At 45.6% G+C, this 22,282-nt stretch overlaps 1 protein-coding gene across 1 annotated transcript in view; it reads left to right on the top strand.

Moving 5' to 3' along the window:
- ADRA1B (adrenoceptor alpha 1B) overlaps positions 1-11,516 on the top strand; it is a 51,132-nt gene extending 39,616 nt beyond the window's left edge. The window contains exon 2 of the mRNA XM_081303266.1: positions 10,349-11,516. Coding sequence (XP_081159392.1) covers positions 10,349-10,947 — 599 coding nt within the window. The 3' untranslated portion in view covers positions 10,948-11,516. The remainder of the gene's footprint in view (positions 1-10,348) is intronic.
- Positions 11,517-22,282: the final 10,766 nt, after the last annotated feature.

The raw sequence follows: 22,282 nt of genomic DNA, 5'->3' as shown, positions 1-22,282 counted from the left end.
GCTATGGGTGTCCTATTAAGGAATTTGGAGCCCGACCCCACAATATGTAGATCGGAGCCAACTTTTTCTTCTATCAGACGCAGAGTCTCTGATTTGGTATCAAGCTCCTTGATCCATTTTGAGTTAACTTTTGTGCATGGCGAGAGAAAGGGATTCAGTTTCATTTTGTTGCATATGGATTTCCAGTTTTCCCAACACCATTTGTTGAAGATGCTATCCTTCCTCCATTGCATGCTTTTAGCCTATGGGGCCGAATTCTGTCAGCTCAAGATTCATGGCTTGGCCAAAGGTGTAACCAAATGCTCCTAGTAAGAACCACTTTGGAAAAAAAAGTTCCACTCCATTTACAAGTTGATCAGAATGGTTTCACCACCCACTGCTCCCCTGAGGGCATGGGCTTGTCTGACACTAACTTGTGAAATAAGTCAAATCAAAATTGATAATCCTGGATTCACAGAATGTCAGCACCCAGAGGGATCTTAGAAACCACTCGGCCCAATATTGACATTCCTTGGATCAGATAAATGATGCTGCAGGTCCCCAGGTGCCTCGATGCAGTCTCCACGCCTGTTCATTGGCTCAGTCCTTCAACCCATACTCAGTGAAGGCCTATGGATGCATAGGTAAATAACGGAATATGCAAAAAATAGAAAGATCAGCTCACTTACTTCCTGCAGAAAGGGGAAGAGGGCACACATTGGGAACCAATAGGGAAGTCTGCTGGACTTAACAATAAGAAGTTTCATTTCCAAGCATTCTTTCTCTTACCTGTGGGGCCCTTGGTCACGTGCTGTTGTCCATCTGAGTTCATTTCTTGATTTATAAGGTAGGGTAAATCCCTTCTTCTTCATAGAGCCGTGGGGATTAAATGAAAGGGCAGGGTGGGAGGGGAAGGGAGGGGGCATAGGGTTAGAAATGATGGTGGAATATGATGGACATTAATATCCAAAATGCATGTATGAAGACACAAATTGGTGTGAATATACTTTGTATACAACCAGAGATATGAAAAATTGTGCTCTGTATGTGTAAAATGAATTGTAATGCATTCCACTGTCATATATAAGTTTAAAAATTAATTTAAAAAAATGAAATAGGGCAAAGAAAGTTGGCTGACACCTAACAAGATGTTAACCACAGCATCTTTTGGTTGGTTGTTTGTTTTTTTTTTAACTTTTCAATAATATTCACTGGATTTTCCCAATGACAGAAGTAGTTTGTGTTTACAGAGACAATTTTGGAAAACACCAAAAAGCACAGAAAAGGAAAATCCATCCATAATTCTCCCACTTGAGGATAGTCAGTGCTGATGTTCCAGCATATATCCTTCCAGACCTTTCTATCCATAAACATATACATTGTTTGCCTGTGAACTGTACTGAGGGTGATTAAAAGCCTTTGTTAGATGCTGCTGAGATTCCAATTCTAATTCTGTGTCACCCACTAGCTCTGTGACTCCGTAACCTGAGTTTCTGTTCTCCTGAGTGTAATAATAATCATGGTGTCCAGGCCCAAGCATGGAGGTTGGAGCATGGAGAGGTTGGTGTGGATGGCAACCGTAGAGCTGAGCAGGGCACAGTCACATGGAGCTGTCCCAGGATCATGGCCTGCTGAAGAGGTCAAAGGAAGGCCAACAAAGGCTGAGCATTTAGCCCAGGGCCAGGCACAGAGGAAGCGTTTGATAAATGGGATCTACTATTCTACAAACACGACCCCGTGGTTCTAAAGAGCGGAGGTTCAACAGGGTTGTGACCTTCACTGCTCACTGTTTACTGTTCAGATTTGTGAGATGGCCCCTTAAAGGTGACCTGCTAGAACCATGTCCTGCCAATAACTGCTTCTCCCTGTGCAGGTGCTGCCCAGCGTTAGCCTTTGAATCTCACACTTCATAATCCCTCTAAATCACCCTTAGCCACTCAAAAGTCCCTTCTCCACAAACTCCATCTCCTGCTCCCTGCACCCATCATAAATAGGGTAAAATAATGCGAATGCCTCACGTAGGTAGAGAGCTTTCACCCTCTCTAAGCCCTTCCAGAAGTGTCTTCTCTTTAGATCTGCTTAATAATCCTAAGTTAGAGGTTGCCAGGCAGGGGGTGCCAGAGTGGGGCCTTGGGACCACGACCACCCAGGGATGCACCTCACCTGCAGGTCAAGTTCACGATGGATTTGGATGGTGTACAAGATAGCTTGAAATGACAGCTAGAGATGGTACAAGAAACTCTGAGTCCCATGTTCCATCATTCAGTCATGAGCAGATATTTACTTAGCACCTACTATGTGCTGTCGGCTCTCCAGTGAGAAAGTGATTATCTGTTCACGTATGTTTCCATCCTTTAGAATCCACAAAGAGGAAAACTTCCCGCTCTAGGGCCCAAATGTCTTCAACTCCTCTCAATTCCTCCTGGAGCAATTCAGAAAGTACTGAAATTGATTTTGTTTTCATCTTATTTTTCTCTACCAGGACTTTTCATTTGTGACAAACGATGCAGGTTTTAAAACAGTGATAGAAAGCCTCCTTCAAAAGAATTTAGTGTAGATACCAAAAGTGAATTGGTTTAGAGAAAAGCTCGAATGCACCAGGGAAATTACATTGTTATGTGGTGTGCATGTACAAATTCGTAACCACAAATCCCACCATTATGCACAACTGTAAGGTACCAATCAAAAGTATTTTTAAAAAGAAAGAAGAAAAGAAAAACGTAAATAAAAGGTAGTCCAGGGCTGGGGTCATGGCTCAGTGGCAGAGCACTTGCCTAGCATGGTGAGGCACTAGGTTCGATTCTGAGCACCACATATAAATAAGAAAAATAAAAGTCCACCAACAACTAAAAAAAAAAAAAAAAAAAAAAAAAAAAAAGGAAGTCCAGGTGGCAGAGTGATAGATACTTAGCAAACCTAGACTTGAGGTAGGTGAGTCATAGCCCTCCCAGGGGAGTTACTTTAAGACCATAATGGTTACTGACCCCTTTAAGACCATAATGACCCTATGGGCCCTCCTGCTAGAAAAATGCATGAATGTTTCCACTCAATTTTAGCAGGCTCTGGATCTGTGTGGGAAAGAGCCCTAGGGCGAGAGCCCCAATGCCTGGTGAGCACAGAAAACCTCATCATCCTCTTCTCTGCCTTCCTCCCCTCTTCGGCAGCCACTCTGGTGTCAACAGCCGGTGGGCAGCCCTGAAGCAGCACATTTGAAGCAGTCCTAACAGATCCATTTACTGAGTGTTTTCAGTGTGCCAGGCCTTTGCCAAGCCTACGCTCACCTCATCCACACAGAGGAGAGCTATCACCAGGTTCATCTCCAAGGTCACACTGCAGGAAATGCCAGGGCTAGAACTTGAACCCAGATCTACCGACCTGTGGCATCTGAACACTAAACCCGCTACCTCGATCCATAAACATTGGTTGATAAGATGAGTGGCCACTTGAACATGTCCTAGTGACTCTGCTATGTACCATGGAGTGACTGTGCGAGTTACTCACCTTCACCAAGCCCCAGTAAAAGAAGAAGGCTCGCCCAGCCTGGCAGGTAATCATCAGGATTATGTCATGAGCGAGAAAAGTAGAGCCAGGTTCAGGGACATGCCAAGCAAGCTGGTGACATTGTCAAAGAACCCAGCACAGCCTGACTTCCAGCACGGAGAGCCAGCCTTCCAGGAACCTATATTTCCTGTTGTATTGACTCCCCTCTCCTGGCAGCTTCATGCCCAGTAAAAAGTCTGTTTGGGCGCCCAGAGAAAGAGATCCCTGTCACTCTTTCATGCCAAAGAGGCTTAGCACCTTTCCTAATTAACTTCAGCTCTTGGCTCCCATCAGGAGAGGCTGGCATAGCAAACAAGTCCTCTAATCCTAGTAGCTAGTGAGTTGCTGGGAGGAGAGGGAAGAGGGAGGGGAAAACGCTGGTGGCCTGGTCATCCAGTCCCTGACCCACACTGCCCCTTTGCGGTGGATCTGGGGAAACAGGAGCACCCTGGCAGGAATAGGAAGGGCTCTGGGCGCCGCTGGTTCATGCAGACTCTGAATTTCAAGACTGGAAAGGACCCCGTTCAAACCACTAAATTAAAGAAGGAAACTGAAGGAGGAAATCTGAGGTCCAGAACAGGAAAGCAAGTTACCAAACACAGGTTTTCTAAAGTGAAATTTCTAGCCCAGTTAGTAATCTAGAGGTTTCATCATTATTATGTGGTGAGTTACTGTGGATGTGGAGTTGACTGGGTGGCAGGCAGCTAGTAGTGTTCAGGGTGCCCCAAAGGACTTGACATGCTTTGAAACAACTTCAGGAGGGTTCGATTCTCAGCACCACATATAAATAAATAAAATAAAGATCTATTGACAACTAAAAAAATTTTTTTAATTAAAAAAATAATTAGAAGAGCTTTGTAATGTTGTGAACAACCAATAAAAAAATAAAATTAAAAAAAAGAAAGAAAAATAATTAGTCCAGGTGGTGGAGTGATGGGTGCTTAGCAAACCGAAACTTGAAAGAGGGAGGGGGAAACAACTCCAAAAGGTCACTAACATTATAAGCCCCATTTTTCTGATGAGAACCCAAGAATCAAGGACAATACGAAAATTGCCAGTCATATGGTGAGACAGCCAAGATTCTATCCAAAAAGTGCCATTCCAACAAGAAAGGGGACTCCTTGTCAGAAGTCACTGAGGGCTTGTTCAGGGGTCAGGAGGTGCCATGCTGGGGGTCTGCAGGAAAAGAAAATAATTGAATGCAAATGAGACAAGAAGGCAAGCCCTTGTTCACCTACCTACATTCCAGGGTTGAAAAAAAGGCTAAAGGAAACTGAGGAGGTGGGGAGGTAGGGAGAATGTCAGGCTGCTCGGCATGAGGGTGAATTGGTGCTACCAGTTCGGAAGGCAATTTAGTTAGCTGTCAGTGTATAAATGGGGGGCTGACCCAGTGATTCCTCATGTGGGAATTTACTCTACAGAAATGTTCAAACATGCAGAATGTGAATTGCTCAAGGCTTTCTATTGCTGCAGTTTGTAACAGTCAAAAATTGGAAATCAATCACCTCTTTGACTAGCATTGGAGAAGGTGTTAAATAAACTACTAAATACACAGTATTGCAGGGACAAGGGTGGGGGGTGAAATAGCATAATATATCCTGACCTGGGAAAATACAAACACTCTAAGCAAAGAAAGCAATTTAGGGAAAGGTATTGCAAATATGACTCCATTTTTTTTTTTAATCTAGAAAGAATAAAAACAAAGCTGTTAACTCTGGTCCCTGGTGCTTGAATGGAGAAAGAATTTTCACTCAATATAGATTTTTTTGTAACATGTAATTTTTTAACACAGCATGTATCATTTTTGTAATAAAAATATACAGATCTGGAGGGGAAAAGAAAATAAATGAAAATATGTCTCCTGACCAGAAGGAATTTACAACCTGGGTGGTGAACAAGGACTCAGCAGCCCAGGAATGGCTTAACATAGCAACAAGCAAACAAGAGAACAGGGTGATCTGCTTGTACATTTTATATGGGGTGCAGAAGAAAGAACTCCATCTGATGTGGATGGGGCTGATGGGACAGTGTTCCTGTGGAAGTTGACTGAGCTAGCTGTGAAGCACAGTGCAGCCTCTGTATCTGAGGGATCTGAATCCAAGCCAGCTAACCCTGGATTGAAAATATTCAGGGGGAAAATTGCATCTGTATTACACAAGTCCAGATTTTTTTTTTTTTACTTATCATTATTCTCTAAAGACTACAGTATAGGCAGGCATGGTGGCAGACCTGTAATCCCAGTGACTCGGGAGACTGAAGCAGGAGGATGGCAAGTTCTACACCAGCCTTAGCAACTAAGCGAGGCCTTGTCTCAAAATAAAATATAAAAAGATTTTGGAGATGTGGCTCAGTTGTTAAAAACCCCTGGGTTCAATCACTGAAAGGAAGGAAGGAAGGAAGGACGGCAGGGAGGAAAGAAAAGAAAAAGAGAGAAAGAGAGTGCACTGCTATTTAAATAGTGTTGGCATCCTTTGTGGTATTATAAATAATCTGGAGATTATTCAAAGTATAAAGGAGGATGTATATAGTTTATAAGCAAATATTATGCCATTTCATACTAGGAATTTGAGCATTTGCAGATTTTGATATCTACAGGAGGTCTTAGAACCAATCTCCTGAACATGTAGACAGAAAACTACATACTTCAAAGTGGTCACCATTTATTATTATTTTCAAGTTATCAGGCCACGTGTCAAAGCATTTTACATGGCCAGACGCGGTGGCACATGCCTATAATCCCAGTGGCTTGGGAGACTGAGACAGGAGAATCATGACTTCAAAGCCAACCTCAGCAACTGTGAGGCGCTAAGCAACTAAGTGAGATACTGTCTCTAAATGAAATACAAAATAGGGCTGGGGAATGTGGCTCAATGGTTAAGTACCCCTGAGTTCAATCCCCGGTATCAAAAAAAGTATTTTACATGGATATTTTCATGTATTCATAAGCATTTTATAACACAGATATGTTCCCCATTTTGCACATAAGAAACTTGAGGTTGAGAAAGCTAATTAACTAATTAACATTTCTAAAAGCAAACAGCAAATTCCTAAAGAGGACATTTAATAACATAGGTTCGGGCTGGGGATGTGGCTCAAGCGGTAGCGTGCTCGCCTGGCATGCGTGCGGCCCGGGTTCGATCCTCAGCACCACATACCAACAAAGATGTTGTGTCCGCCGAGAACTGAAAAAATTCTCTCTCTCCTCTCTCACTCTCTATTTAAAAAAATTTAATAACATAGGTTCATGTCAACCAAAACCCTGTGCTCCAACCACTTGCCCACACTGCCTAAATTGAGGACCAAAAGAAACGGCTTCTTCTAAGGGGTAAACAGCTTAAGGTGTCCAAACCCGAAATGTGCTGTAAATGCTCATGAGAAAGGTCATCTGCACTCCCTTACTTAGGCTCAATACTTTTCAGGGCTATGGTCCTGGAAGGATATTTGATAAGAAATAAAGGCAAAGATCCAACCTGCCTTTGCTCGTGGCAAGGTGCCTCCAGTAATAAAGAAGGTAAAGAAGAATCTGAAAAGATATGCCATGCTGCCCAGGGGGACACAATGACATTTATGCCCATATCCTAAGGCCACGTGTACTCTGTTGCAATGGCCCGTTAGCTACCGCAGGGCAGATGCCACATCCCAAACTCAGCTCTGTATATCCCCAGCTTGTCAGTGCCTGGCACTTGCCAGGAGCTCAGTGATTCTGGAAAGAATTAATGAATGAAAAAAAAATGGATGAGTGTATAAAAATTTAAATAGCTACCACCATCATATGCTGGTGTCCTGGTGCCAAAAAAATAGGACCCAATAGCACCTTCCTCAAGACTGACTTCCCACTCCTAAGATTATTAAACGGGCTAACAGTGTGAAAAGTTTAGCACATTTCCTGTGGAGCACACACGCAGCACGAATGGCGGCTATTAGCATTACTGCTATTTATACATTCTTCATAAGAGTTGACCCCTCGGGATGGGTCCCCACTATTTCATTTATTCCCTGTTCACCACCATCTTCAACAGGGTTGGCACCAAGGAAAGTTATTGCTCTCAGTAAACATGGCTTCCCTGCTCTGGGCCCTCCCCACCTTTGGCCACAACTGTCTTTTCACTCTCAGCTGCCATCCCATATGTCCCCACACAAGGGGACGTGCCACCTGTACACAGGCTCATTAACATTTACCCTCCCGGGGTAATGCACAAGGCTCCCTAGCCTTACCTCGGTCTCTCCTGTTTCCCACTTTGTCAAGTCTAGTTTCTTAGGCCCTTCAGATGCAGTGATGCAAACAAGCTCATCACCATGGACAAAGACAACCCACTCCCATGGTGGGATTCTAGGTGTTCACACGCCATAGCTGCATCTCGGGTGGGGCCTTCTGTGTGGTGCCTTAATTCAAAGGACTCTCTTCAGTGGTGGGACACAAACCTAACGACCTGGCCCTTGTCACAAATCAGACCAAATCAGACCATTGCCATCTGCCTCACCACAGCAAACCTCTCTGAATTGAGAAAAGAGGCCAGCACTTGGAGTTAGCATTTACACTTCAGGTATGGGTGACTCCTGTTCCCAGATTAAATCCCTGACTACCTCATTCCTGCACCAGAAGCCCAGTCATCTCCCACCAGCTACCACCACTGGGTTGCTAAGCAGAGAAGACTTGGGTTCCCTGTAAAATAGCCAAACCTCATACAATCAAGAAGGTGAAGTGCTCCAAGAGGGAAATGCAAGCATAACCCAAAATCAAAGATAGGAATTCTTTCATGCCATCACCTGTGGAATTTTCAGCTACTCTCAGATCTTCATTGTCTCCATATGCAAAATGGTTGGTCTTGACAAGTGCTAACCACCCCCATTCAGATATCTAGGTATGCTCAATCTTCATTCAATAAATAAACTCAAAGATGATCCCACAGATCAGGTCCTTGGGAAACTCACAGTCTGACAGAGGAAAATAAAAGTTTTTACACCACAGGCTGGGTGACAGGGTTCAGATGTGGCTTAAAGATACAAAATATTCTGCAAAGTGCAATCCCATTTTTAATATGCAAATGTATATATGCAACAGAAAAAAAACCTGAAAGTTTATGTGCCAAAATGTGATTTTTCTGCATTGCAGGGTTATGCTTGCTTTTTAAAAATATTTTTCTTCCTTTTGGCTTTTTTTGCATTTTCCCATCTTTTCCAAAAAAGGTATTACTGATAGCATCTTTTTATTTCAAAAACATATTTTGTATTCAAATAGTTTAAATTTTAGCTATATTGCAAACATTCTGTGTGACCTGGGGCAAGCCACTTACCCTCTCCAAGTCTTGTTTGCCTTATACTTAAAATGGAAATGGTTTTTAATTTGATATTGTCATAGAATGTTTTTGGATCTCAAATTCAGAGAAATGAGTTAATCATGTTTCGGGATTCATAACATCTCATCCTCATCAGTCTATGGCAGACTCTCTCTCTTATTTTAATGATTTATTTCCTTTTATTCCCATTCTCCATTCCCATGTCCATCTGCCTTTACCCTTGGGAAAAAATTCTGTGTTTAACATGTCATTTTAATTTGAGAGTGTTTCTACAAAATGCTTATGGTTGTGTGGTGAATTACTTAAGTGATATTATGTCATAAATCTCATTCTATTTTCTCCTTTTTTTTCATAAGGAATGATGTACTTAAGATCCTTCAATATCACTGTGTGGACATGTCATCCTGGGTCTCTAAGTACTAGATAATCTCCATGAGTGCATCTACCTCATTCTGTCTTTCCCATGGAGGGACACCCAGGTTTTCTCCAACTCCCTGTCACCACAAACTACACTACCTTGAGCATTCTTATACATGTCCCCTTATAGACTTTGTGAAAATACATTGAGATCTGTAGCCTAGAGCAGAAGAGCTGGGTCACAATGTGTACACTTAATTGGACCAAGTGGAGCCAAGGTCTTCTCCAAAATATCTGAGCCTCAGCCATGCAGAAAGCTACCCATGTCCCTGCACCTCTGCCTAACCAGTTTCCTAATGTGTGCCAGCCTAACAGATATGTTACATCTCTTTGTGGTTTTCATTGTAATTTATTTGACTGCCTAATATTTTGTGCATCTTGTCATATGCTCATTAGCCTTTGGGCTTCCTATTACATAAATTGCCTGTTCATTTTCTTTGCCCATGTTTCTCCTGGGAATGCTCTTTCTTGTTTATATAAGGAGTTCCTTATCTTCTAAATATCAATCCTTTAACTTTTTGAGATATAGTAAATAATTTCTTCCCATTCTTGCCTCGTGGTTTATCCTTTTGAAGTGCTAAGTCATTTTTCTTCACCCCCAAGATCAAAAAGATAGTCCTTTAGGTTGCCTTTATTTTTTACCTTTAAAAGTCTGCCTTTTGGATTTAGGTCTTTCCGCACATCTCTTACCTGCCATGGAAACAAATCAGCATATATTTATAGGTAGAGTGCCTGCCACAGAGCCTGTCCCCCAAAGACATTTGCAATGATGGGGACTGTTGTCACGTGGGTAGAGTGGGGTACTGCCATCCTATATGTTAATATAGGATACATAGACATCCTATGTGTAAATCTACATATAACGGAGCTCAGAAGCTGCTTCACTCAATCGGGAAAGGTTTCAGGACAGAAGGGAAATGACTTGAGGTTGTCCCTATGAAGGAACATGGGATTCTTTCATTTTGAAAGGAAAGGCGTCAGTGGCTTGGGGAAACTGCGGGGAACAGGAAAGGCGCGGGCTGGCACTGCTTAGGGGGAGGTAGGAGGAGAGAGCTGAATACTGACCAGCTGCTGTCTGTTTCTGCCCGCGCCCTCCCCACCCCTTCCCGCTGCAGGCTCCCTGTTCTCCACCCTGAAGCCCCCCGACGCCGTGTTCAAAGTGGTGTTCTGGCTGGGCTACTTCAACAGCTGCCTCAACCCCATCATCTACCCGTGCTCCAGCAAGGAGTTCAAGCGCGCCTTCGTGCGCATCCTCGGGTGCCAGTGCCGCGGCCGCCGCCGCCGTCGTCGCCGTCGCCGTCTGGGCGGCTGCGCCTACACCTACCGGCCGTGGACGCGCGGCGGCTCGCTGGAGCGCTCGCAGTCGCGCAAGGACTCGCTGGACGACAGCGGCAGCTGCCTGAGCGGCAGCCAGCGGACCCTACCCTCGGCGTCGCCGAGCCCGGGCTACCTGGGCCGCGGCGCGCCACCGGCCGTCGAGCTGTACGCCTTCCCCGAGTGGAAGGCGCCCGGCGCCCTCCTGAGCCTGCCCGAGCCGCCCGGCCGCCGCGGCCGCCAAGACTCGGGCCCGCTCTTCACCTTCAAGCTGCTGGCGGAGCCCGAGAGCCCCGGGACCGACGGGGACGCCATCGGGGGCTGCGAGGCCGAGGCCGACGTGGCCAACGGGCAGCCGGGCTTCAAAAGCAACATGCCCCTGGCGCCCGGGCAGTTCTAGGCCCCGGCACAGCTTCCTTTCCCGGGGAGGAGCCACCGTGGGGGGAGGGCGGGCGGAGGGCGGGAGGGGAGTGTCAGCGCCGGGGGACAGGGCCCGAGGGAGCGGGGGAGGGGGGCGGGAGAGGGGCAGCTGCTTTTCTGGCAGGGGCATGGGTGCCAGGTACAGCGCCACGAGCTGGGCCGAGCATGCTGAGAGCCTGGGGGACCCGACGCCGGCCGGGATTTACCTCTCTCTCTCTCTCTCTCTCTCTCTCTCTCTCTCTCTCTCTCTCTCTCTCTCTCTCTCTCTCTCTCTTCTCTCTGTATATATATAAACGAGTCTCTCTCTTCATGTATTTAACTGTGGGTACACGTGCGTGTGTCTGTGCGGTGTACGTGTGGTCTGCATGTGTGCGTGTGTTGGGGGCCGCCCTCGCGGGCAGAGCGGGTGTGCGCCCCGGAGATAGCCAGCCGGGGTGCTGTTTGTCTCGTGACTTCGTACCTCTTAAGCCCCTCCTTGTTCTTCACTGAATGATGGCACTTTGATGGGGTTGGAAACAAAGTCAGACATTAAAGATCATTTCTCCTGTGCGCCTTTGAGTACTTTGTGACAAGCCGGGCTTTGGGGTTTCTGTTTCCTTCCTTCCCCTTCAGGTCAGAATGGATTCTGGGTTTTGGACGATCATACAGTAAAGCTGCACGCGGGCCCTCTCATGGGTCTGTGGACAATAGTTTTGCTAGATCCCCTTGGTCCCAATTTCTGTTTTGCCACAACTGCCTTCCGGCAATATATAGTAGTCCCATCCAGAGAGAACACACAAAGGCCATGAATCTGGACCCCTGTTAGCCCTGCAAATACAACTTCAATGGAGACCAGACCCAGCCCTCCCGGAACCCACTCTCACAGAGAGGTAAGAAGGTCGAGTTATCCAATTCAAGAGGGACAAGGACTAGGGTGGTCTGCCACCCTTCCCTTGTCCAGACCATCAAGTTCCACCTCCCTTTGGAGGGGATGGGAGGGGATGGTGGAGTGCTCTGGGCTCTTGGAAGGGGACTTGCCCCAAGTCCCCTTGGATTTGGAAGAATTTGCATCTTCCCAGTTTCCCCGGACCTATCCTTTGAAATTTAAAAGCCAGGAATTTGACACTTTTTGTCTGACTTCCCAGTGGGCACTTACTTCCAGCTGGTTTGGCTGGAGTCTGAGGCCCACCACCACCACCATCACCACCAGTTAGTTCACTAAAGTGTGGGTGGAAGGGGACACAGGTGTAATTGGTTCCCAGTCCCTCTCTGACCTCACCAGACACACTGGCCTGTTTGCTTTTCTTCAAATGGGGGATAGTCTGGCTCCCCCCTCGGGGCCTTTGGGCTTGCTGTTCCATCTGCCTAGAGCCCCTTTCTCCCTCACATCTTTCACCTCTCTCCTCAAGTGTCACCGTCTCAGAGATCACCTGGCTTGACTTCCCCATTCCCCATGCCACCCAGCACTCCCTACCGCCCTCTCCACTTTCCTTTTCTCCATAGAACTAATCACCACCTAGCATACCCTCTTGAAGATATTTACGTGTGTAGTCTATCCCCCCACACATGCTGGAAATGTGCGTTCCCTGAGGGTAGAGATTTCTGCTCGTTCTGCTCAGTTTTATTCTCAGCACTTAAAGCAGTCCCTGACACATAGTAGGTACTCAATAAATATTTTCAAATGAATGCGCGTGTAGTTTCCTGCCATGAGTGTGGAAACAGTGATTACACAGAGTGCTATAGGAACACATGCAGGGGGTCTTCCCTCTAACTTAGTGGAGGTGGAGGACAGTTCTGATGAGGAGGAAAGACATCTGAAGAATTTCATCTGGGCCCTTGCTGCTGAACCACACTGGTGTTTCCAGATCAGTGCTCTCTCCCTCGTCCCTCCGCAAAGGTAGGAGTATGAGGCCAAGCCTCTGGTCCTGGTTTGGCCTCTAAGTCCCTGCCCCTCTCCAGGCTACTGTCTGTCCTGGGCCAGACACAACCATGAAACTCTGCAGGTCTTGACTTCCTATTCTCTCCTCAATGCATAATCCTCAGAGGCAAGCTATTTGAGGAAGAAAACCTCATTGGGATTAGCAAAGACAAACGGCATTGGCCCTGCTGATGGCCTCATTCAGACTGTGTCTTCAAGAGAGGCATCCAAATCTGCCAGCAACCAAAGAAAAGTGCTGAAACCTAGGGACCGTCCTCTCCTATAGTGTTACCTGCAGCTGTCACCCCATCAAATGCTGCCTGAAACCCAGAAGCCACTGACACATGTATAGTGCCTCACTCACTCATTTGTTCTTTCATTCATTCAACAACTATCTTCAATCACCTTGATCTCCTTTGTGATCCCACTGTTTCAAAGGAGAATAAAAGCTAGTTTTTGCTCTCATGACAGTTTCAGTCTAAAAGGAGAAATAAGACTGTCACTCAAAAAAAAAACCATCTTTTTAAAAACTGTGCACAAAGTAGAAAAAAAGTTTATGTAACACGGGTTAAGCGTTAGAACCACAGAGTCAGAACTGGGTGAGAGTCATGATTTTTCCATTAACTAGTTGTGTCTTTTGGGGCAAGTGACTAACTGAGGGTCAGTTTCCTGCTCTCTGAAGTAGGAGTAGTTATACCCGTCTTAGAGGGTTGTTAGGAAGATCAGTTATGGTAGGGCATGTGACATACGTAGCATAGTGCCGGGCACATGGTAATTGGTCAGTGAACAGCTATTGCTATCACTAAGTGCCATTGGAGTAGGGCTTTGGGAATTCAAGGTTTCGTATCCATCTGCACAGAATCAGAAAAGACTTGTGGAGGAGATGGCATCCCAGCAGGGTCTGAAGGATTTGGCAGAGCAGACGTGGGCAAAAGACAGAAGCAGAGGAAACAGAGGGAAATGGAGCTGGGGAAGGAAGCCAGAGGAGGTCAAGGCCTCCCTAGGAGCCACATCAATGTACATGGAGCTGCCTAAGATCTGCAAATAGAAAAGGGAAGATAACCAAATTGTGTTTCACAGGGATTTCTGGGTAGCAGAAGAGAGTGACAGGAGAAGGGACTCCAGGCTGGAGTTGGGGGGGGGGGGGGGTGCTTGTCCGAGGCCATGATGACAGGCCAGAAATCAAGATCTGAACAAGGAGGATCTAGAGAAAGTGAGAGGTAACAGCGTAGGTGTCCAGAGGACTTAACCAAGCAGTTCCATGTCCACAGTGCTGCCTTATCACCATTTTCTTTTGATAGGCTGGGCAGGTACAAGAATCTCTGAGGCTGTAGAAAATTTCTTTCCCAGGTCACCAAGCTAGTAAAAGGCTTGAATAAGACTCTACACTGCCTGGCCCCAACCTGGAATTTTTTCCCTCTTACTAGATTGTTATGTGACTGATAGATTCCAATGTCCAGAAGATATCAGGGGAAAGTAGCAGGACAGCCTGGTCACTAAGGAGTGGGACTTGGGGGTCAGACAGAGCTCAGTCCAAACTTCTGTTCTGCTACTCACCAGCTGTGTGGTCCCAGAAAAGAGTTCTAGCCTCCCTGTGCCTCGGTTTCCTCATTGATAAAACTGGCACAATAGTAGAATCTTCTTCACACAATCACTGTGAGGAATATATGATCCAATGTGGCCACAGAAGGACTGGAAATATAAGAAATGATCGGCCAATGGTCAATGGTATTGGAAATAGCTCAGCATGATCTACTTGAAGGAGACAGGAAATATCAAGAGTCCTAGGGCTTTTTGTGATTGTTTTTGGTTTTCGGTTTTGAGAGATGTTTCCAGCTAACTGGTGGGTCAGAGAAAGTACTGGGTACAATCTTGGGAAAGGCTCCCTCCTCAAAGGACTTTGAATCACTGAAGTAGATACAGTGCTGCTTCTGGGTCTTAGTGACAAAGTCTAATCCTGCATTGGAAACAAGAGGATTCTGCTTGGAACAAAGCAGGACTTGAACACAGTGAGACCCAAAGGGAAGATAATTCCATCTAGCCCTTGAGTCTCTGAGGCTTTGGGAGGGCTGGGGCTAACCTTGAAGGAAGAAGAGAGCTCACAGATGCACCAGGAACAAGAGCGGCAGAAGCCACTCTTATGGTTACTTCTAATGAAACTTGCAGGAAGCAGTTATTAGGGAGGTAGTGGGAGAAAAGGAAGCTGCAGGGGCTCACAGAACAATTGGGGAAGACTTTTAAAGAGAACCTGGGGTTTAACAGATGAGGACTACTAGACAGGAAATACTGATTAGTCAGTTTAGGTGACCTAATTTGCACCCCTGGCTGCTAGGATTAGAGTCAATTGGGAACGAACTTTTTTCTTTTTGTCAGGGATTGAACTCAGGGGCAGTCAACCACGGAGCCACATCCCCAGCACTTTTTATTTTTTATTTTGAGATAGGGTCTAAGTTGCTTAGGGCCTCACTAAGTTGCTGAGGTTGACTTTGACCGTGCCATCTTCCTGCCTCAGCCTCCCAAGCAGCTGCGTGGAAGGAATTTTATCTGAACTGCCACTTTGGGGTACTGAGAGCTGGGGCTGTGGTTCTCAAACCCAGAGAATAGGAGGATCATTCAGGGAGCTTATTAAAAATATTGAGGTTGTCACCACCCTCAGCCCCTTCCATCTGTTTTAGCAGATAGAAGACCCAGTAATCTGAATTTTTAGGAAATGTTGCAATTGGTCCATGAACCACACTTTGAGAAGCATTGTACTCCAACACACATGCCAATGGGAAAGGACTAGTTTTCACGACCCCCTATCTATCCTCCATCCCTGGGTGGCTTACAACACCTACTGTCTTCTGGGACTGACTTTGCCAAACACTAAATTGGAAGGGTGCTCCTCTCTCCCCAAGCCCATATGCTGTCTCCAGGTTTTAACTTTTACCTAACCTCTGCTTTAAAAGCTTCAGAGAGCCTAAAACGGCTTCAGAGAAATTCAGCCTCTCCTCTGGCCAAGTCGATGGACATCCACACCCGTGCCCAAGGCCAGGAAAGAGCCACAGCCTCGCCTGAGGAATAAAGAGATGGCCCTGGGGAGCTGTTTCCAGAAACCAAACCGCAATTGCTTTCATAGCTTGGAAGTCATCGGAAAGGTTTCATCTTCCCTCTTTGGAAACTCATAAATATTTCCTTCGGGTTTTTGAGTTTTCTGCTATTGCCCAGAGCCCTGCTCCCAGGCCCCGGGCGAGGCCGCAGGGCGCGCCCAGGTGCGCGGGTTTCTGCTGCGGGCTCAGCACCAGGCGCTGCGGTGTCTCCAGCTGCGTACCGCAAAGAAGGCGAAGCCTCCTGAGCTGCTTCTCGCCCCCTGAACAGGGCATCCTTTTTCCGTACGTGCAGAGACTGAGAAACAGTTCTGTAGACACTGCAGTGACCGAGACCGCTCCACGCCGCTTTCCCAAATGCAGGTGCTGCGAATCCGACCAGCTTGGCGCTGAGGCGGACGCGGGCGCCACCTGCTGTCCAAAGCGACTAAGCGACGTGAATGTAAAGAAGTGAAGTTGCTTTGCAATTCAGCCTGGGCGACTCAGCCGGGTTTTCCCTGGTCCCTCGCTGGAATTTCAGCGGCAGCTGAATATTCTGGAATTTTACAGTAAGGATGCTTAACCAGGGGTCTGTGTGTTGACTTCAAGGAATCAGGGACTCCTTTAAAATGTTATATGGGATTTTTCTAGAAAAAAATGTTGCATATTTCATGACTGACTGTTAGGGACTCTGAACCATGTGCCCAGCAATGTGTAAGTCATTGCTGGTAAGTAGCAACCAAGGCGAGCTGTCACTTCTCGGGCTTTGCAGTGTGTGGTGGGCTGAAGAAACACACACCCCCGCCTACATTCTATGCCCCAGAACCTGTGGGTGTTACCTTGTAAGACAAAAGAGGCTTGGCAGACTTGATCAAGTTCAACATCTTGAGATGGGGAGATTATCCTGGATTATCCCAGCAGGTGTGATATCACAAGTGTCCTTATAAAAAGGGAACAAAAGGAGTGAAATGGCAGGATGAAAACTGAATCAAGAAGGACAAAAAGAAACTTTTGAAGATGCCAAGCTGCTGATTTTGAAGGTGGGGAAAGGTCTAGAGCTAAAGGATGAAAGCAGCCTTGGGTGCCCAGCAGGGGCAAGGAAACTGCCCCACTAAAGGCTCCAAAGACAGCTGGGGCCATCCTGACTTTAGCCCATTGAAACAGATTGCAGGCTTCTGGCACACAAATGTGTGTTGCTTTAGGCCAAGAAGTTGGTAGTGATTTGTTAGAACATCTTTAGGAAACTAATGTACATTTTAGCAGGTATCAACGTGGCATGAGCCCCACACATACATAGTGCCATACAAGGCTTTGATTCTCATAGAGAGAATAGCCCTTCCCCTCTGCTGGACAACTCAGCAACAGAAAATGCAGCCACCACTAAGGCACTGCATTTACCCAACTCCCCTGAGCCAGAAAGGCAAATTCCCCTCTGAATCCCTTTCCTGAGTTTCAGGTCCAGTTGGGAACATAAAACTCAAATTGCATTTGTCTACCTGGACACCCTGCAAGCCATAGGTCAAACCTGGAACATCACCTGGAACCCAAGCTTGACCAAACAGGACAGGATTGAAAACATTTTTTTTTAATACAAGAATTTCTAGATCAAAAAGGGACTTCAAAGAAATTTCCCTCTCCCTGTAACCATTTGCAATGTGCTTCCCAGATATCCCAGGTTATACATTCACTCTCATTGCCATTAGGGATATTTTGGTGGGAACATCCAAATAGCTCCAGATTAAGAAATGGGACACGTTTTGTAAGAATGAGACAAGGCTTGACTAATTGGGGGCTTCTAGGCAGAGGGGAGACAGCAGCCGTCAGCTGAGGAGGTAGAAGAAAGGCAGCCCACCTCACGTGGAAGGGATTAGAAAGACAAAGCAGAAGGCAAGGAAAAGAGAGAGTGTAAGAGCGCAGCCTAGCTGGCCGGCCACTGAGGGCAAGGAAAAACACGGGCAGGGTAGCCTGGGTCCTGGAAGGTCAAGAGGAAATCTTTTTAAAATATTTAAATAAGTGCTCCTAAAAGAACATAAGGAAGTGAAAGAATGTTTATTGCAGTATTGTCTGTAGCAAGGGAGATCAGAAATGATGAAACTGTCAATAAATAGAAAAATGCTTAAATTATGCCTTGGATGTTTTGAAATACTACGCAATGGTTTTTTAAAATGATGCCACTCCATACATACTGACATGGGGAAAATCTCCCAAAGGTGGCGGACACTAAAAGCTGCATATTTATATATATGATTCCCAGCAGAATCAAGAATGACACTCCAGGAAAGGGAGGGGCAGAGAAAGTTTTCTATTTTGATTCCATACATTTTCTCAATCTTGGCTTTTTTTCCTCAGATAATTTTTTCCAGGTTACTCAAATATGTTTTTAATTGTGATAAGATACTCATAACATAAAAATTTGCCTTTATACCCATCCCAGTGCCTGGGAAAAGGAGAGTTACCCTCTCCACCCCCCCCAGCTGGTTTCCAAGGACCTAATTCAATGTTGACTCTTACCTATTGGATTGTAAAGGATTTTCCCAAGGATCTAACTACTGTCCTTTGAAATGCAAATGCCTCTGTGAAGATGGTTTTTAAAAAAAAAAAAACTTTTCTCTTCCTTTTTAAGGCTGAATAATATTCCATTGTGTGTATATATATCACATTTTATTTCCCCATTCCTCTGTTGATAGACAGTTGGGTTACTTCCACTTTTTGGCTACTATGAATAATTCTGCTATAAGCATGGGGATTTAAATCTCTCTTTGAGATCCTGCTGTCAATTTTTTCTGATACACACCTAGAAATGAAATTGCTGGATCATATGGTAATTCTATTTTAAGTTTTGGAGGATCCTCCACAGCAGTTTCCTGTGGGAAGCCATTCTGACACGTGATTGGGTGACTCCCGTTAAGGGCCTGAGGCGCTTTGGCTGTGTCGAAGCTTTCCGGACCCTTTCCTGATGAGAGAGCCCATCCGTGTGGGGGTGTGCCTGACCACTGACCTCGGGGACCCAATCACTGACCCTGACCTTGGAGTTCAGCCCCCCCTCAACTTTCATTGGGTGGAATTCTCCCCTGAATCTCTTGTTCCCCAATAAAAGGCTACTCCCCGGCGTGTTCACTCTCTCTCTCTCCTGCTAGCCCTGAGTAATCCTCGCTGCCCTGCTGGGCGGCTAGAGGTGGGAACCAGAGAGGTGAGCCGTCTCAGACCTAGCAATATAAATAAGGTACTGTCTGTGTGTTTTATTTCGATCTCTTCTAACTAACTTTATGCCTAGAACCTCATTAATGAAACCACTGCGCAGGCCGCGTGGTAGAGTTTCCCTTGAGGCTGTGAAGTAGGAGAGACAGGCTGGACTTCAGGAATTGGCAGGAAGCAGGTTTATTAGCTGCAACAGTCCAGTGGGTAGGGGGCTTTCACCACAAACAATCAATCCCTCTGAACCGCGAGTTCAGAAAGTTTTAGAACTTTATATTCAATGTGTAGACGGAGGGGCTCAGAGGCTCACAATCTGCAGAAGTCCACATAAAAGTAGGGCTTTTTTTTTTCCCCTACTGTTCTGGGCAATAAACTCGGGCCAGGTTTTACAAAAATAACCCCAAGGACACTCTCTGTGAAAATCAGTGCCTGGGAAAGGGAGAGTTCTCCTCCCCCTCCCCACCCCCCAGCTGATTTCCAAGGACCTGATTCACCTTTTACTCTTATCTATTGGATTGTAAAGCCTTTCCCTAGGATCTAACTACTGTCTTTTGAAATGCAAACACCTCTGTGAAGACCTTGAGATAGTCTCCCTGGAAGTACTCTGCTTCTGCAAACAGACCCCCTGCCTGAAAACTTTTGCAAAGATCCTTGCTGAGGGTCTAAGAACAATTATGCAGAGAGTCTCTGGAGAAGCTTAATTGTGATTTTCTTTGGAAGAGGGTGTGCCACAGCAATTCTTCCCTTTAAGGATGCTTCCCAAAATTTAATCTTTTAAATCAAAGAGCATCATTAACCATCTTGTTGGCTTAAAGCATTATATAATGCCAAAAGCTTAGTTGTTGTCTTTCTTTCAACAACTGCTTCTATAGTAGATCTAAGAGTTTTAATACACAGTGGAGCCAAACATGGGAGCAATCAACAGGTTAACAGCAGAATACCCACTATACCACTTAAGCTTTTTAATCCACCAAGAGTTAAACACCATCCTCCAAATAGGGAGTTTGGATCCCAAGCTTTAATGCCCTGCTAGCTTTGAACTGGCACATGTGCAGATTTTCTTATGTTTTTGGCTGTCTTTAATGCTTGTCCATAGTCATCCATTTGGACGCAACAGTCTGAGCTATTGAACTTTCCACATATTCTTCCCTTCTCAGCCAGTAGGTAATCTAATGCCAAGTGGTTTTGATAGATATAGCTGCTTGCATCTGGGTCTGCTGTGTGGCTAGGAGGTCAAAGGCTGTGGTAGTCTGATTAATAATAATTTCTAGTACAACTTGTAAGTCAGTAATTCTGTTTGGCATGTAAATAGGACTTCTATATCCCCAACTGCCATCTCGTGCCCAGGTAGTGGGACCATAAGTGGCAATAATCCTCTGGGGTGGCCAGTCACCTTCACCCCCAAATTGGTGACCTCCTAGATCAAGTCCTTTCCCAGTGGACCTCTCTTTCCTTGGCCCTAGATCCTCATACAAGGAGATCTCTTGGTAACTGGTACGGTTAAAAATAATTTTTTTTTTCTTAGAGGGCTCTCTGCATATAAAATCATAAATCCCCAGCCAGCCTGGGTTATCTGCCCAAAACCACATAGGTTTCTCTGGTCACCAGATAGCATTCCCAAACGATATTCTATTACTTGGGGTTTTACCTACCCATTGGATGTTGTGGGGTCCAAATCTGCAAAGACCTTCTTTACCAAATACTTTTTAGGTGAGGACCCAGCCTTGGGGGCCTTTCAATTTTTAGTTCCATGTGGGTCTTATTTCACATTAGTAGGGAATAAGCATCTAGACAAATTCAAGTCCAGGGTCATTCTTCGCTCATGAGGGCCCCTCCACAGACCCAATAGTTTGAACTCCAAGGTTTTTAGCAATTCTCTCTGCTAGGTCCAGAAAGAGATTTTTTTTTCCCAAGGAAGGAAGGTTGAGATTTGAACTCATCCCCTCATAAACTTTAGCATCAGGGCAAGGGTTTATAGTAGGTCTTGGGGCAGTTGGTTTTGGATCACTTTTTATAAAATTTTCCCATTTTAGAGGCTGAAAGTCCAGTGGCCAGCAATACCAAATTCCACTGGTAAGAGTGAAATTCCCTGGCAAGTTATATCACCCCTTATATTGGGATTCAATCCAAGCTATATAGACTCTTTGTCCTTTCCAGAGACAGTCATCCACCTAGAGCATCTCTCTGGTGGGACAGGTCCTAAATGTATGTTTTCTACCACCTCTTGATTATAATAGATATAATCATGATCTCCACTGTTGGGGCAGGAGTAGGGCAGAGCCCCCTAAGATTATCAAAGGAAACCAAACTAAATGATAGACCAATATTTTGATTAGCATAGATTAAACAGTGTAAGTTAACCAAGCCATATTAATAATACCAAATGAACCTAGAAAACCTCTACAAGCAAGATAAAAAAGTATAAATGAAGTTTTGTTACCAGAGCCCAGTCAGTAGGAATTACTGTTATCAAAACAATAGCAAAAAAGGAACAGAGAACTATATATACAGCTAGAAGTAAGAGGCATCAATGCATTACAGTATAAGAACTATCTTAGAGGCTGAAAGAGTCCATTTATCCTAGTGGTAAGTCTATCTTCCACTGTGCATGCTGTGCGTTGATCAGCCAGCCCCTGAGTGGCTGAAGCAGGGCTGTAGTTTCCTCAAGCTTCAGACATGCACAGGCTAGAGGCTAGTAAGGTTCGGGAGTGACTAGAGCAGGGCTGTTGTCCTTCTGATCCTCAAGCTTCTCCAGTGCTTCCTTATTTGGATGGTCGGCTTCATGGGCTTAGCAGCGTCTGGAGAGCACTCCCAGTTCACAGCTGCAGGCTTGAGTCTGATGTAATGAACCCAAGGACGTATCTCTGAAATTGCTGCTGCAGTTGGGGTGGAAAAAATAACAGAGGACCCTTCAAAACAGGTTTCAGGGCTGCATAGTCCATTCTTTGACCCAGACTGAATCTCCAGGCTTGAAGGAGTGTGCATCTGTGGTCAAACTTACTGGCAATCTTTCTCTAACTGTTGGTTGAAAACCTCTAAAGTCTTCCCTAAGGCCTGAAGTTGTCATCTCAGGGTTAATTCTCCTATTTCTCTTAAGTCTCCCTGTATTCCCATGATAAGTGGGGGAGGCCTTCTATATATTATCTCATAAGGAGAGA

This window comes from Spermophilus citellus, assembly GCF_964194105.1.
Source record: "Spermophilus citellus genome assembly, chromosome: 1".
Taxonomy (NCBI): Eukaryota; Metazoa; Chordata; class Mammalia; order Rodentia; family Sciuridae; genus Spermophilus; species Spermophilus citellus.
The sequence above is the reverse complement of the archived record's forward strand: the minus strand, read 5'-3'. Positions and strand labels throughout refer to the sequence as shown.